Source organism: Fringilla coelebs, assembly GCF_963513975.1.
Source record: "Fringilla coelebs genome assembly, chromosome: 27".
In the NCBI taxonomy this organism is placed as follows: Eukaryota; Metazoa; Chordata; class Aves; order Passeriformes; family Fringillidae; genus Fringilla; species Fringilla coelebs.
Genome location: NC_140053.1, coordinates 6381569 through 6397696, shown reverse-complemented (window position 1 = coordinate 6397696; position 16128 = coordinate 6381569). Strand labels below are relative to the sequence as shown.

General features: G+C 44.8%; 1 protein-coding gene across 8 annotated transcripts in view; it reads right to left on the bottom strand.

Annotated features, from left to right (window-relative positions):
• Nucleotides 1-3910: 3910 nt before the first annotated feature.
• TLK2 (tousled like kinase 2) overlaps nucleotides 3911-16128 on the bottom strand; it is a 41999-nt gene continuing 29781 nt past the window's right edge. For all 8 annotated transcript variants that reach the window (XM_084222123.1, XM_084222129.1, XM_084222130.1 and 5 more), the window contains 10 exons: nucleotides 15719-15785; nucleotides 13774-13871; nucleotides 13313-13394; nucleotides 11534-11625; nucleotides 10428-10517; nucleotides 9780-9949; nucleotides 8199-8337; nucleotides 7012-7123; nucleotides 5992-6099; nucleotides 3911-5517 (listed from right to left, as the gene is read on the bottom strand). In XM_084222123.1, the coding sequence (XP_084078249.1) occupies nucleotides 5344-5517; nucleotides 5992-6099; nucleotides 7012-7123; nucleotides 8199-8337; nucleotides 9780-9949; nucleotides 10428-10517; nucleotides 11534-11625; nucleotides 13313-13394; nucleotides 13774-13871; nucleotides 15719-15785 (1132 nt within the window). In that variant the 3' untranslated portion in view covers nucleotides 3911-5343. The remainder of the gene's footprint in view (nucleotides 5518-5991; nucleotides 6100-7011; nucleotides 7124-8198; nucleotides 8338-9779; nucleotides 9950-10427; nucleotides 10518-11533; nucleotides 11626-13312; nucleotides 13395-13773; nucleotides 13872-15718; nucleotides 15786-16128) is intronic.

Sequence of the window (16128 nt, the reverse complement as noted above, 5' to 3'; positions counted from 1 at the left end):
ATTTCAGGGCGCTCCAGCCTTGTGAAGACCAGCGCTGAGATCCTGGCCTTCCGCTGCGGGGGCGAGACAAGGCTGGGGACTGCCCAAAGAGAAGTACTGCCTTCTGAGCCTGTTGCCTCTCCTTCCTGCCTGGCCTCCCCTGGAGGGCTCCTGGAAAGGGGTAGAGAGAGAATTCCAGCCATTTACAAGAAATCTTCCTTTTAGAAAAACACTTGCTCTGCATGACTCAAGAGCAAATTGGCAGAACTGGGCTGCAGAGTGAGGAGGGAAAGCAGCTGGAGAGTAGTGGAGGACAGTACATCCTGAACAGCATCTTCCTCCTGCCAGAAGTGGGTATAGGACCACAGAGCAGAGATCTCACCCTGTTCCCTGGCCCTTTCCAGCAAGAGTAACATGGTCCAGTTGGCCCCGAGTGCTTCATTTCCACTTCTGCCACTGCCTTACCTCATAGCCATGGGCACATTCTCTTCCACTTCCATCCCTCACCAGTTCCTTTAGCCTAGAGGGGTTTTGGCATCAATCCCAGCCAGTCTCCTGGGTTTGGGTGTGAGTGCGTGGATTTTCAGGATTAGTGGGAGCTGGGATGAGCCAGTGCTGAACAAAGCAGGTTTGGAGTCCTGATCCTGATGTGGAGCTGAGCCAAGAGCAAGGCGGTTGCCAACAGGGCAGCACGTGCTCGTGGTTCCTACACAGCTGGAGCTTTCAGTCGAGAGAGGACAGGGCTGAGCAGAGCTCTGGATTTTTTTCTTCCCCTGAATGCAAAGCAGAGCCAATCACCTTGCAACTTTTCTGCTGGTGTTCCCCAGGGCAGCCCAGGGAGGAATGGGAGATCTGGCCTGAACATGACGCTGACTCTCCCTGTCTTCATCTTGCGGCTGCTCACAGCATCCCTGCCTTTTTATCTTAATTCCTGTGTTTTTATCTCCATCCCTATTTTAACTCCATTTGGACCATGGCACTGCTCTGCACCATCCCTGCAGCCCAAGCAGGGAGGACGGGAAAGCAGCTCCTGGCCAGGGCTGCCTGGGGGCTGGTGAGCCTCTTCTTACACTAGCAGGGCAGATGATAGATAACCTCTATTTTCAGGCTTTCCTGAATCAGCTTAAAGCACTTCAGCCACCCCTTCACTGAATGTGTTGAGAAATGAGTAGCAACACTGGTGAGTGAAACACAAGCTGCAGCTGAAGGTAGAGGGAGAAGACTACAGTAACCCATCCCAGTAAGCCAGGAGGAGATGCAGGCTGGGAGCACAGAGGAGCAGGGAAGAGCACACAGAGCTGGTAGTAGCATGCAGCTCCTCACCATCAGTACATGCCAGCAGCTTCTCCGGGCCTTCACACCCCCATGCAGCTAAAGCATGGAGTGGGGGTGTGTCTCAGGCCCGCTCCCAGAAGAGACAATAGTGTCCTTGTGGCCAAGAGCCTGCTCCTGGGTGTGAATGTAGCAAGGGGAGGCCGAGCTGCTCTGCGTTTGTTTGGCCTTTTGCCTCCACCCAGGGTGATGGCCAGGGGGCACCCAGCTGCCCCTGAGGGCAGCACTGGGGACAGGGAGAAGCAGAGACCACAGGGAGAGCCATGTGCAGCCATGGAAAATCAGTGTCTTGGTGCAAAGATGCATCAGCACGTGGTAGCAAAGGTTAGGTCCAGGCTCACTGGGTGTCAGGGTTGTGCCTAATTATGCTCCCATACACTCCAGTCTCCTGTTCTCCTCCAAGCTGTGAGTAGGAAGGTTTAGTTTAAGGCTGCTTGAGCCAAGCTTGTGCAGCATCCATAAAACAGCATCCTCCAGCAGCAGATCCCAGGCAGACAGTGGCAGCGGTTGCAAAGCTCACACTGTGGGTTTGCCAGGTCACAAAATAAACTGGGACTGGCCCATTTCATAGAGGGAAGCTCATTTATAGCATGACTCCCAACTCCTGTGTAGGAGGCAAAGCATCCAGTGAGGCAGCCCCTTGGTCAATCTTTATCCTGAGGGTGTCAAGATGTGTCCCTGCACATGTGGGTATGTGCCTACCCACTGCAGGACAATGATATTGCTGCCTCTCCTGGCCCAAATCTGTGTCACATCATCTGAACTGGAAGAGGGGGCTGGAAATGATCAATTGCAGCAGCACGGAGGGAGACAAGCTCGCTCAGTGTTTGGTTTCACTTGCACTCACTGAGTTTGACTTCAGGCACAGTGAAGGTCAGGTGAGGTTTGCAGAGTAACCTGGGGCCTGGTGACTGTTCATCTGAGGAAGCAGACCTGGCTCCTGGGGGATGCTGGGGATGGCCAGCACATGCCTGTGGAGGAGCAACAGAGTGACTTGGGCCCCAGCACTCCCCACTCCAGATACAAACAGACTCAACATCTTCAGCTGCCACCATCCTTTTTAATTTTCTGTTGCGTATTTTTGTAAAGCTGACAAAGCCCAGCCCAAAGAAATTAAAGGAGCTGAGTTTCATCACTGCTCAGGGAGGTTATTGTGGGTGACTGAGAGGGGAGACTCGGGTGTCCATGGGCTAGGGAGGGGATGGGGGATTGTGACCCACAGATTATCATAAACAGAAAAGGTGGTTTTTTTATGTCCTCAACATATACGGCTTCTAAAGGGCAGGTGCTATTCTGCAGGAAATGAGGGACAAATGCACCTCAGCTTTCTAATTCATGTTCCAGGACAAGATCAATACTAGTAATTAAGGGACTCGGTAATTTTCAGCAATTCCCCCTCTGACGCAGAGATCTCACTGCTGTGAGCTATGGAATACACCCTTCCTCCATCTTTCCTCATCCTGTCTTGTGTCATCTCTGCGCAGCCACTGCAAGAGAGCTCACGCCCATGCCAAGAGCAGAAAAACAGTAAAAGCCAAGCAAATCAGTTTCTTAAAACTTATTTTAATATCCATCTCATCTGTTGGGTAGAGCCAAAACAGTCTGGCCTGGTTTAAGTTACAAATTCTTCATACACTTTAAGTAAATGAACAGTGTGGCAATACGGTCTGTTATTGGAAGTGAAACCCATCTTAACAAGGGAAGTGTTGCAGCCAGAATTCTACCAGGGTTCTTCTCTGCTATCAGCCCCAAAAAGCTGTCACTGTCCCCTGGCCCTGAATGGGTGTTGCACAGCAGGAATAAATGCTTTTGACACAAAACTAATCACACCCACAGAGATGCACACACTGGAAGGCCAAGAAACAATGGGACCAGGATAGAAAAAAACCCTTTTAGAATTCTCCCCAGTGTGGACAGATACCAAATCACCAGTTTCGGCAAATGGGATGAAGCACCAACCCTGATATCTCCTGACAGGGGCTTAATAAACATGTTGAAAGTCCTTGCTGGACAACTAACTTCTGGCTTAGAGCAGCAGGCATGGAAAGGGCTAAGGATGGGTGAGGATTTAAAGATGCAGTATTTCTGTTCTTGGTATAAAACATTACAGCAGTTTAGACACCACTCTAAATGCAGCTGCAAGGGAGTAAATCCAATTGAAAGCCCAAGAGTCACCACAAAAATAGTAAGAAAAATCAAAGCAGCAGAGTTCTCCACTTCCCTGGCCTGTTGCTTAATTCCAACAGACTGCTCCATTTCTCAGTTAACAGGTTCCTGATCAGGCTTAAGCAAAGTATTTGCAGATGATGGCTTACAAGGCAGACAAGTGGCAGTTCTGAGTGCATGATGGAGAACAGCACTTGCCAGGAGATGCCAGTGGGGTAACAGAGCCACCCAAACAGCCCACAGGCTGCCACAGCTGTGGGTACAATCCTGGAGCTGTCCCACAAAGGATCCTCCAGCCCACAGTGGTCCATGGACTGGGTCAGGAAGTGGGCACAGGTTGGTTTGTTTTTTAACCAGCATCCTCAATTGCAGTAGTGCAGGGCTTGTCTCCCCCCACACACCCCCCCCCCCCCCCCCCCAAGACAAGCCCTGCTCCTCAACACTGCATCTTTAAATATTTCTGGCTAAGAACTCCCGCCACATGTTAGGAGCACTCCAACCTGGCTGCCACATGTTCCATTGCTGCGCTTTTTGTGTTTTCAGTTTTCCTTCTGTAAGGGAGGGAAAAGGAAGCAGAGTGGGAGGCTCCCACTTCACAGCAGGCAGATCCAGCAGAAGGTACAAGACCCCTCCACGCAGATTACAGGAGGGAGACAACAATTAGGGTGTTTGCTCCTTTCAAGAACATTATCTCATTCCCTGCCATCTGAAATCGGATGCAGTGATGGCAGCAAGTTTCATGAGTCAGCAAGTTTGAAAACTGTTGAGGGAGAGAGGAAGCTTTGCTGCCAAGTCACCCAACAGAGAAGAGCAGACAAGGCTTCAGCTTCACAACACTAACATGAACAAGATCAATAGAGAGCTGTGTGGGCACAGCTCACACCTGTGACACCTGAGCCATACTTTAATCCCCACCTGCTCTCTGCCTGCCAGCCAAGATCAGGCTCACAAGTGCGGAGAGCAATATGAGCATGATGGGCTGGGTCTGCAAAAACAGCAGCACTTCAACACATTAAAACGGTGCAACCGTTGGGAGAGCAATGAAGCAGCAGCTGAGACCTTGTGGCAGTCTGAGCTGTGATCCACTCTGATCACAGAATGACGCAGGCCTATCCTCCCAGGGCTTCAGCACCCTCCTGAGAAGGTGAATAATTCCTAAGAGGCCATCCCAAAGGAGCAGAAAGCTGCACCAGCTGCAGAATGGACACTGCCACATACCTGCTAATACGGGTTTCACTGAGACCAGAAAACTGTTTTCTTCCAAAAAATTGTTATTTAAAAAAAATTGAAATTAATTAGGGGTAAAACACTAACTCTAGTGCCATGAACAGGCAGGATCAACTTTTTTCCCCTCCAAAGGGCAAAGAGTCATATATCATCCCCAGCTGAACCTTGGTGCTTCGAGCTTTTCAAGGAGATGTTACCTAAACTTTATTAAAAGAAAAAGAACAATGTTTAAATATCAACACTGGACTAGCCCAGTCTTTTTTCCAAAGTCCACATTCTTCATATGAAGCACACACGGCGTCCTGGATTCCCCAAGGCTGCATGTTCAGAAGTTCACAGTACATGGAACCATGTCTTTTTGTATTTTTTCTTGAGTTTCCCCTCCTTGCTCAGAGCAGCCACCCTTTTGTGGTCACTGACTGGATAAACCTCAAGCCATCTCCTTTCCACATGGCTCGGCCTAGATGCTGAAGGCTTTCTTGATGAGAGTTGATGTCATGCTCTATGGATGGAAAAAAGCAAGAGAAAAAAGCACCTGGTACAGGTTTCTTGAGACCCTTGTGGATTCCTCTGTTCCAAAGGTGTTTCTGAAAGTCTTTTTGCCGGTTTCTCAAGCAGTTTTTGGCCTATTACTCTGTCTCAGTTTGAAGAGCTGTTATTGGATGATCCAGAGGTTGATGCAATTGCAGCTCCAGCTGGGCTGCTTGTGGATACAGATTTGCGGATGTGAGGCAGCAAGTAGGGGTCACAGGCCAGCTGCTGGACATCTATCCGGTCCTCCTTTCGATAGGCCAGACACCGCCTGATGAACGCCTGCAGCACCCCAAAGCCAAAGTAAGAATTAGCTTCTATGATAGAAACAGGAAGCTTTTGATTCTTATGGAGCGGGGCCAATGTGACAACCCCAGTGCCAAAATTCCTTCCCTACACACAGCCCAGCTCTTGCACTAAATCTCATTTTGGACCAGCAGAAGCATGGGCAAAGGCACTCAGTGTTCAATGCTCAGCCTGACAGCTGCAGTAATCATGGAATCCCAGAATGGTTTGAATTGGAAGGACCTTATAGTCATGTCATTCCAACCTCCCTGCCATGGGCAGGGACACCTTTCACTAGACCAGGCTGCTCAGAGCTCCATCCAGCTTGGCCTTGAACACCTCCAAGGGTGGAACATGCAAAGCCACTGATGACTGTGTGATAGGTGAGCACTAAACACAGGACTCCTGCTGGCTTTATGAAAATCAGGAGGCTGGAACTGCCTGTGCTGCCTGACCCTCAAGCAGATTTACCTTTGCTTCTGGTGTGACTACTGGTTTTGGAGGGAACTGCACCTCAGTAGCTTTCAGGATTGTGTTCTCCTGCAAAATATCCTGTTGTGACTGGTTGTGACCGAAGGGCTATCAAAAGAAAGAAAAAGTTGTTAAAGGTTGGTGACAGGCATAAAAATCCCATAGCTCTACTGTTTATCATCACCTGACATCAGCATTTTTCCAGCCAAGCAGCCCACAGCTGCTGGGAAGGTGCTGCAGATGCCAGAGGACCAGGACACATTGCTCCCATGCTCAAATGAACAAAAGGGATCAAAAGCTGGAACATGCCTGGCTTGCCCAGTAGGGATCTCCACCTGCTTCCAGACCTTGTGGTCTGTTAGAGCATTTGTCATCCACCTGAGTTAGCAGAGATTCTCCCACTCATCTCTGCTGGGCTGGTTCCACGTGTCTGACTGACAGCGCTGAGCAGCACATGGGTGTCAGCCCCAGCTTTCACAACATTTAGTTACCAGGGACTCCTGAAAACAAGAGCCCATGGACTCCTTTCCCTTCTCTATCCTATCTTTCCTGTTGTCATAAAGCTGACAAATCACTTTTTCCTGATCCACGCTTTTCCCTTCCAAAAAGGCCATCCTAAAAACTCCTAAAGTGGGTCTACTTTTTATCCCCCCCACAGCACTTGCAGCCATCAAGACCAACAAAGACTCAAGGCATGGAAAGTGTCACAGACAAGACCAGACCAAAAACCTCAGATGACAAATGACACACCTGTCCTGCCCAAAGCAGCCTCAGTGGGAACATGCCCAGTGGAAAGAGATGTTCTGCAGAATGTCTTTTCTGAAGGCAATGCTAAAGTTAGAGCACAACACAGCCTAGTCTATGCTCCCCACTTCCATTAGCATGCACTCTGCCCTGGAACTGATGGCAAGGAGACAAGGGAGCACATTCTAAGTCTGTGGAGAAGGAAACAGAAGCCTGGGTTGCCTCCCAAAAGGTTTGGGAAACACCACTAAGAAAAGAAATTAAACACCTTCTTACCTTTCTGCCATACAGACACTGATAGAAGATGACTCCCACTGACCAGACATCAACTTTATTTGAAATCTTTGGAGGTTCTTTCCCAACCACAAAACATTCTGGTGGCAAATACCTGATTAGAAGGAAGTGTTAAGAAGTTATGAGCAGCAACTTCAAGTATTTTCCATGATTTCCTTTGGAAGAGAAAATTCTACGATCAGATAACTGGCTTGGGACTCAAGGGTCCCATTTCATTCCTGTACATCTCTGGGCCAAGATCACCAATGCCTACTCCTTCTGGGAACAGTGATCCCAAGGACTCTACTCACGCTCGTGTTCTGAGCTAGGCAGCACAGTCAGTTTCTTTTCACCAGACCATGCAAAACAAGCCCATTCACTTTTACCTTCAGAACTCATATTTGCTGTTGAAAGAGCTTGGCCAACAATTCCACAATGAAAAGCACACAGCCAAAATACATAGTTCTAGAAATACAACCCCAGATGCCATGCCCCAGTTAAAGACACTCAGTTTCACTTAGGGTACAGCTAGTTTAATTTTTAGGAATAAAACAAAGCTGTACAACACAGAATGGCCCAACAAATTTTGTTGCCCATGGTAACAGTTTGCAGCTTAGGTGACATCTAAGAGTCACACTCGGTGGCACTCACCAAGTGTCTGCTCTCAGCCAAGGGTGATACAGTGACACTTGGCACAGAAGATAAAGAATTGCTGAAAACATGACATTCAATTGAAGCTCTGGCTATAGACAACACCGTGAGATTTACATATTTTTTAAGAACTAGCTAGGGATCTTCACCTCCTAATTTCAGAGGAACACTCATTTAATCTCCCTGATGCACCTGAATTTCCAAATAGGTACAGTATTTCCCTCATCCTTGCTTAAGATGCAAGATGGAGCACTCTGGTTTGTGGAAGAGCAGCCAAGCCCTACTCCACAGCTCGCTATCTCAGCATATGCAGCTTTTCACCAGCCTTTTGAATGCGAGCTGGTTTTCAAACACTGACCTGTTGAACAGTAAAAAGCTGCCATCCTCAAAAGGAGCTATGTGACAACCAAAGCAGTTGCCAGGGTCTCAAACCTCCAGTGTGTCAAGCTAATAGCAGCACACACAGAGCTGACACACTTCCAAAGCTGTTTATAGACTGTTCTTGATCTTAACTTGCAAGTGTCCCTGGCATTGCTTACCAGTAAGTACCAGCCCCCTGCGATGTCAGCTCCATGCCATCAACTGAGTTGTAGCTGTCATCATCCATGATTTTGGAAAGTCCAAAATCTGTGATTTTTATCTCTCCACATGCAGTACCATTGACTAGAAGAATGTTACCTAGAGAGAGAAAGGAAACAGCCCTTAGGATACGCATTTAGCAAGAATAAAATTGCATTGAGCCCTGCACTGCACAAGGACAAGGGACCTACAGTGAGCTGCACCAGATGTTTTAACTCTCAAAACCCTGAACTTCAGAGACAACTTGGGGACTACCAAGCTAGAGCAGATCTGCTCATCTTGAATGACCTAATGACCTCATATTGCTTGGAGCCTCCAGATCCAGAGCCCTGTTAGCCAAATGAACTTCAAGCCCAGGCTTTGACCCCTCCCAAAGGTCTTGCTGGAAGGGCAGGTCAAAAAGGAGGATTAAGGAGATAAGTACACATACACAGTTATGACTCATTCTGCCCAGAAGTTTTGACTTGCCCTGTCTTCTCAACATGACAGAAACTCTCTCCTTCCTGACAGAGCTCCCCAGTGACTTTCTAAGCTCAACAAGGACAATTACTGCTTAGGCAAGAGTCTTTTATAAACCCATCAAGAAGTCAGATCATCACTGTTTTTCTCCAAGCCTACAATAAAGTAGCAAAACTGTGCGTGATGGCAGCAGATGAATCACAGCTCTAGGCAGCTGCAGGCAGAACTCAAGACTACTTGGGAACAGCCAGGGAGGAAATGGGGTCACTACAACCAGTGCAACAGCACCATCTCCTGTACACATTCCTCATGCTGATGCAACAAACCACATCACAAACCAGTTACACAATGCTGATGAGGTGCCACCAGTACAGGGAGACAAGCCAGGGATAACTGCCCAAAAAGATGGATGAATTTACTGGATTAGGAAAAAAGCTATGCAGCCAATATGCATCATCCCAAAATGAAGTATTTCCATTTTCTCCCTTGTGGCTCTGCCCCAGCAGTAGAAGGAAAATATACAACACCATTTGGGGAGGATCTTCTCCCTGGCAGATGTAACTGAATTAACTCAAAGGCAAACCTGAGCCGTCTGACTGTGCATCCTCAGCTTTGGGAGATGACACACAATATGAAAAACCAAACATTTCAGAATTAGCTTCTGCCATCAAATTCTCAGCCAGATGATTACAGAAAGAATAAGCCAGAAGAATGGGAACATGAAGCACACCAGTAATTGTGGGAGCCTTTATGAAGCAATAACAAGCTCTCAACAGCAGAATACAAGTAGGACATTAAGAAAACTAACACAGCCACTTGGTGGTTCAAGGTCTCATTCTTGAAAATGTTACACCTCCTTGTTATACATGTTACTCCTCCTTGTTTTATGTTCCAATTCTGGCAGAAAACACCCTTTACACATTTTCCAAACGTTCTATGCATTTTACAATTTTTTTTCTTGCTGCAAGTTAGCTTTCCCAGACAGCCCTGTTTTCTTTCTGTTTGAACAAAGGAAACTGCCTCATATTACCTGTAACCCATTACATTTCCTTAGCATCCTTAAGCATGCCAGCACAGCATACCTGGTTTAAGGTCATAGTGTATGATGGGAGGTTTGATTTCATTTAAGTATTTTAAAGCATTCACAATCTGCATGATAATGGATCGGGCCTCCTTCTCCGACATTAGCTTGTGCTGTTTCAGGTAGAAGTCCAGATCATTCCCCTCACAGTATTCTAAGACTGTACAAAACCTGAAAGAAAAACAGGAGTTGTTGCAATTAAGGCACCTGATAGAAACTAGAACACTTTGTTACTGCTTGTCTGTAACTCACCCATTTGGCCAATATATTAAATTAGGAGTCCTTCAGCCTATGAATCCCTTTCTAAAAGTAAGCTACCAGGAGCACAGGCCTCAATGCTCAACAGTACAAAGGTCAGAGATTCCCTATTAAAGACCCAGAGGCTGAAAGGAGTATCAGCTGTGGCACTTGCCCAGGGTCAAGAGCAGGATTTACCAGTAAAACACCACATCTGCGAGAATACACCAGATTAGTTCGTGAGCTGAAGTATTCAGAAAACCAGTGTATGCTGGAAAGTACACCTTGGTTATCTCTGCAGTAAAGTCTAACATCGGTGTGGACAACTTCTGGACTCTCCTGAAAAGTTTTAAATACTTTGTCTTTAGTGAACTGGTCAAACCATGGGAAAGGACAGAGCAACACAACTTACGAGTCAGTATCCAATGAGAAGTAGTCATATAGTTTAACTATTCGAGGGTGATCCAGTTCTTTGTGAATTCTGTACTCTCTACACGCATGTCTGAAAACAGCAAAGTCTGAGCATTAGTCATACAAGTGACTTAATTCAAATTTCTCCAGATAGTGAATCCAGACACACCACACAGCATCCAGCTTCAATCAAACCCATGCATGTTCCTCAGACAGCTTCAGACAAATCAAGTGAAGGAGGAAGTGCACAGAACAGCTCTTGAGAACCACAAAACTTCCAGTGCAGCTCCAACCCTGGCAATGCTACAAAATAACTCATCTTGATTAATGGTACTGCTTGCCAAAATAGAATAGCCTCAAAAATCCTTAAGAGATTCAAGACAGCTGAATACAAAAATCAGCAAGTTCTAGAATTCCATTATGCATAGCAGCCTGATTTCCAGGCTTCAAATTCAACTTAATTTGTCCCAGTGACTTGTTGCGGAATTAAGAACACAGCTTTATCTTGGAGAAAGCCTGGCTGTCACTCTGCAGAGCTGTCTAACCCATGGCATTAGGGAGCAAGAGCTACCAACAGCAAAAGGCTTCCAGTAAAGAATTTCTTCCTAAGAAGAAATTAATTTCATTTAACCCTGCTATTTTTCAGGCTGAAGCCATTCTTCCCTTGTCCTGTCACTCCAGGCCCTCTTTCTTGCAGGCTCCCTTCAGGTAGTGGAAAGCCACAATTATGATCACTTATTCAAGGAAACAAAGGGAAGGCTCCAGAGAGCACAATGCAGATGTGTTCCTGAAAGATCGGGAAGAAAAACTATTTCCCACGAAACTGCTTGAACATTTCAGAGAGAAGCCACTTCAGCACTTTTCTCAGAGAGCACTGATGCTTTAAAATGCAGAGGCACAGGGCTTATACACAACTTTGTGCACATATGCAGACATTTAAAACATTTCTAATCTGACCAGAATTTTTCCAAGTAGCTACTGGCATAGAAAGTGGCTTTTGAAATGTAGCAAAGATAGGAAAAAACCTGGCAGCCTGTTCACAGGCACTGGATAACCAAATGCAGGAGGAATTGGGAACATTGCTGGCTGCTTTACAAATTCACTTACTTGTGATAGTTTTCTTTCTTCTCATCCCTCCAGTTTTTATTTAACTGATGTATTTTCACAGCTACATATCTCTGTTCTGTTAAATCAAATGCCTGCAGAGAGAAGAGCTGAAAATCAGTAGGAATCACAGGCTCAAGTTAATACTGCAAAAGCAGACAAGCTCTAACAAACCAATATCCCCACACAGGAAATTAGCATTAAAAAAGTGAGGGAAAAGCAAACCCATATTTTGATTTGATAAGCTGCACTAATGAATTCAAGCAACTTTGAAAACAACTGAATATTCTGCAATTTGATCTGACCTTCCCCATGGGATCTAACTCACACTGCATTGATTTTGGCATTTTACTACCAGAGCTACAAAAGGACCAGAAAGACCAAATTACCAAAATATAGACAGTTTTTATCCTGGCAAAGATCCTGCTATGATTCTCCTGAGTCCAAAATTCATTTTCTACACTTGAATTAATAAAAAACAACCCTCAAAATACAGAAGATTTTTCGATGCTTTGTTTCAAACTGGTAGCTCAGCTCTCCAACTTAAAGCACAATGTTTCAGCATATATAAAAGCTGGAGAATTGAAGAATTTAGCAGAGCTGTGTGATCCTGTGCTTTATCCTTCCCTCCACTTCTTTATTATTTAAAGAGTCCTTAAAGAACGGACCTCTGAAAATGCACTCACGGAGCAATGCAGAAATCTTCTACCTTGCCTGAGGGCAGCAACAATAATATAATGATTTCCAGGTCAGGACAAAATGCTGTGGTAAGCAAACAGGCATAATGTGTGTTCATGTCAAAAGTTGTCTACTTAATTCCTAATGCTTAATAGATTGGCCAAGAAGAAGGGCTAAGCACTTCTTTGTTTTAATAACAGTTACAACTCTTAAAAGCAGGCAGGTAGGAAACACTCATTCCTTCTTGCTTTCATCTGTGGAGCCAAAACTTTCTGCTTAGTCAGCAAAGCAGTTCAAAGTACTTAGACACAGCTCACACTTCCCCCCCCCCCCCGCCCCCATCTGAGCAGTCTAGTCCTCTTAGTTTAGGTTCCTATTCTTGTGCTGCATCAAAACAATAAAGCACTATGAAGTTTCCAATATTTGCACTGGCACAATTATTTCCATTCTAGCCAAATTCAACATGAATTCCAAATTTATGAGTACAAATGGGGAATACTGAGAAGTGGAGTAGCTCTAAGTGTAATAGTCAAATAACAAGCACCAAAGTATCCCAGGTCTTGGCTGTTAAGAGTGTTGACACCAGGAATTCTCAGCTCTAAGGAATTCCCAAAACTACACACACACACAAACACACACACACACACTGCCCCCAGTCCGCTATTTCAGAGGGTAAAATGAAGGCCCAAGAAAAAGAGGCACAACAGCCTTATACCCCCAGGAAGTACAGGCTTTGCTCTTATTATTGGAGCTATTTTCACTTATTTACAGAGATGATCAGTCTTGCTGTGCCATCTCAGTAAGGCTTAGCCACTGCAGGTATTTGTGCGTAGCATCTGAAGAAACAAGTGCCTTGCTTCTCTGTCCTAACAAAAAATAAAGACTTGGTGCAATACTTTTTGACACTCATTTCAAGGAAATTTGACCCCTGAGGACAAGGCGAGCACCTGAAAATCTCAACTCGGATGTCTAATACAAGCCAGATGCACCATGAGCTTTGTACTCCTTTCTTCCCTCCATAACTTGTACAGCATTGAGAAAACAAGTATAAAAACTCTGCTTCCTGCAGATCCAGATTACACCAGATTGCCATTTCCAGGTTACCTTATATACTTCACTGAAGCCACCTCTACCCAGAAGATGTAGCAACAAATATCTATCATTTAGCGTTGGATGGTCTTTAAATCTGGTAAGAAAGACACAGTTTAAGAAGACAGAAATAATGACCTCCTCTGCACAATAAATTACAGCTACTGCACAGCTAAGAAATGATGTTTTCACTTTCAGACAGAGAAATATAATTGTGTTAATGACTGATAAATTTGATGCTATTTGATCACTCAGCACTAATGAAAGACTATTCAAGGGTACCATGATGAATGTGGAAGCCTGTCTTACATGAACTTCAAGCTATACCTGTACCACCCCACAATCAAGTGACTACTGAGTTATAAAATCAATTTTAAAAGGATTAAGTAAGAGATTATGAAAATATTGTTTCTCGTTATGAAAAGAACAAATAAAAAATTACTTCAAGTTCTTATCCCTGAATCCCATGTGCTTACTGTGAATTATCTTCATTGTGTATCCTTTTCAATTCCCTGATGTGCAGATTTCTAACCCTCTCTAGTCGTTCCAGTTCTGCCTGGATTTCAGCTTCTTCCTGCACAAGGATAAACCAAAAGGAAAACACAGCACTCTGTAAGGTACTGCAGGTAGTGTCTCCACCTGACTTACGGAAACACAAATGCAATTTTGAAGAGGTTATTGGCATAAAACATGTCTGGGAGATCAGAGAGATGGTCAGAGTCAATTTGCAGTCATGTGGCAAGTAACAGGAATGGAAACTGACTGGGCAGGTCTGTTCCACCTGCACAGACAGGAGGAGACACATCTTTACACCTCCTTGTTTATAATATTTTCTGTAATTAAGAAGACTTGTTGCTGTGGTCTTGCTCTTTCCCCAAATAAGTGCCATGCAGCTGTTTCTGAAGGAATTTCAGTTCTGGTGGGACAAGAGAAAGATGACAGCCCTCAGCAGTTAGAGCAGGGATGTCATGATGACATATGGGATGGGGCAGAATGTGGACAGGATGGGAAGTGTGAGAGAATGACATTATATTCTGCTAGTGGTAGCTGCTCAAACAGTCCAAGTGCTCCTCAATGCCATGTGGAAGTTCTGACAAAGTGTTTGTCTAGCTGGAAGATCTGGTGCCCTCAAAAATGACATGAGAATTCACATCACTCTGGCCAGGGCTGCAAACCTCAATTCAAACCTGCTCCCTGAGCAATACAATTTGTGTACGTGACTCAGGGGACACTGTTACCCATCTGTGTTGTGACTCCGCTCCTTCCCTTTCCAACTGGTTCTATTTTTAGACAAAAAGAATGAGCCAGTTTCCAAAAGTGGAGAAGGATAAGCACAGCTTCAGACAATGCCACGATCCCAACACATTACTTCATTTTCTATTAAGGTCCATTTCCAAATGGATTCCTCCATTCCAGGATGGCAATGCTATGCCAGCATAGATGGACCTGCAGTTAGAGCAATACAGGACCTGTAGAGCCAGCATGCCAGCAGCATTCTCTTGCCTGTGTCACATCTCTTTGTTCACAGGTCAATAAAGTAAAATGGGCAGGCTGCCAGCAGATTCTGGGCATGCAGTAACTTTCCCTTCCACAGAAAATAACAAGGAGTACAGACACATTAATGAGGCCTTGCATTCAGCTTGTGTGTCAAGGTTACAGGAAAAAAACCCTAAATGCAGAGCTCAAGCACCATCTGAGAAAGGAAGAGGCACTTCAGCAAGACATTTACTTCTTCCTTGGTTCATTTCCTAAAGAAAACTCCTTGACCTTAGCTAAGATCACAACTAACCAGGAAATGGCAGAAGACATTTACTTTTTTTTTCCCAGTATTTCATCTGTTGAAGTGTTCCAGAAAACTTATTTATAGGTCACTGCAATCACTTTCAAGGTAACCAACAGCTTATCTAAATATAACCTCACCTGCAGGTACAGTTTCTACTGAGGCCGAGGTATTTGAGAACAAATGTTCACTACCACTACCTGAACAGGACTGGTTTGCAACAGCCCAAGAGATTTTATTGGAGTGATAACACTGGTTAGTCAATATTGCAAAGAACTGTATGAGTCAATGACTTGCATTTTCTTGTTGTGTTTTTATAATTTTCTTCCCTTGGTCCATTCCTTACTGTTCCCTCAGGTTATATACATTCAGAGTCCACCACCAGACAGGTCACAGTGACAGAAGATGTATCAAAAAAGTAGAATTTCTGCATGAAATCCTAATTGTAAGGACAGAGAAAGCTATTTATTGAAGCAAAGAGCATCTTCTGTGAATATCACCGCCCCAAAAAAATTATTACAAAATTCTGGCTAATCAAGTGCAAAACCCTCTTGACTATCAAATGAGTAGTGACCTCTGCAGAGAAATGTTCTTGCTCACAGAATACTGCACAAAAAGCCTTTGCTGCAACTAGTTCTTACCTTTTTAAGATGACCTAGTCGGAGTTTGAAGATTTCCTCCTGTTCATGGTATTCTGCTAATGTTAACCTGCATGAAAAAGGAAAACAACACATTAGGTTTCCAAACGTCATGAAGTGAACAATCCACAGAATGCACATTGCCAGTGGAAGTAACAACTCCCCAGAGTACATCAACAGCCAGCACAAAAATTTTTAGATAAACTCTGCAACCTATATTTTTTAATAATCAGTCTAAAGGAGTACAAAACCTTAAATCTCAACAATATCCATTAATTTCAAATTCAAGTCCCTAATAACACCTATATAGGCTACTGACTGACTTTCAAACAAGACAGCTAAACCATAATCTAAACATAGAAAAGTGAAGCCCAAATATCCCACATCTTATTTTTCCATGTAAAGCTTGCTTT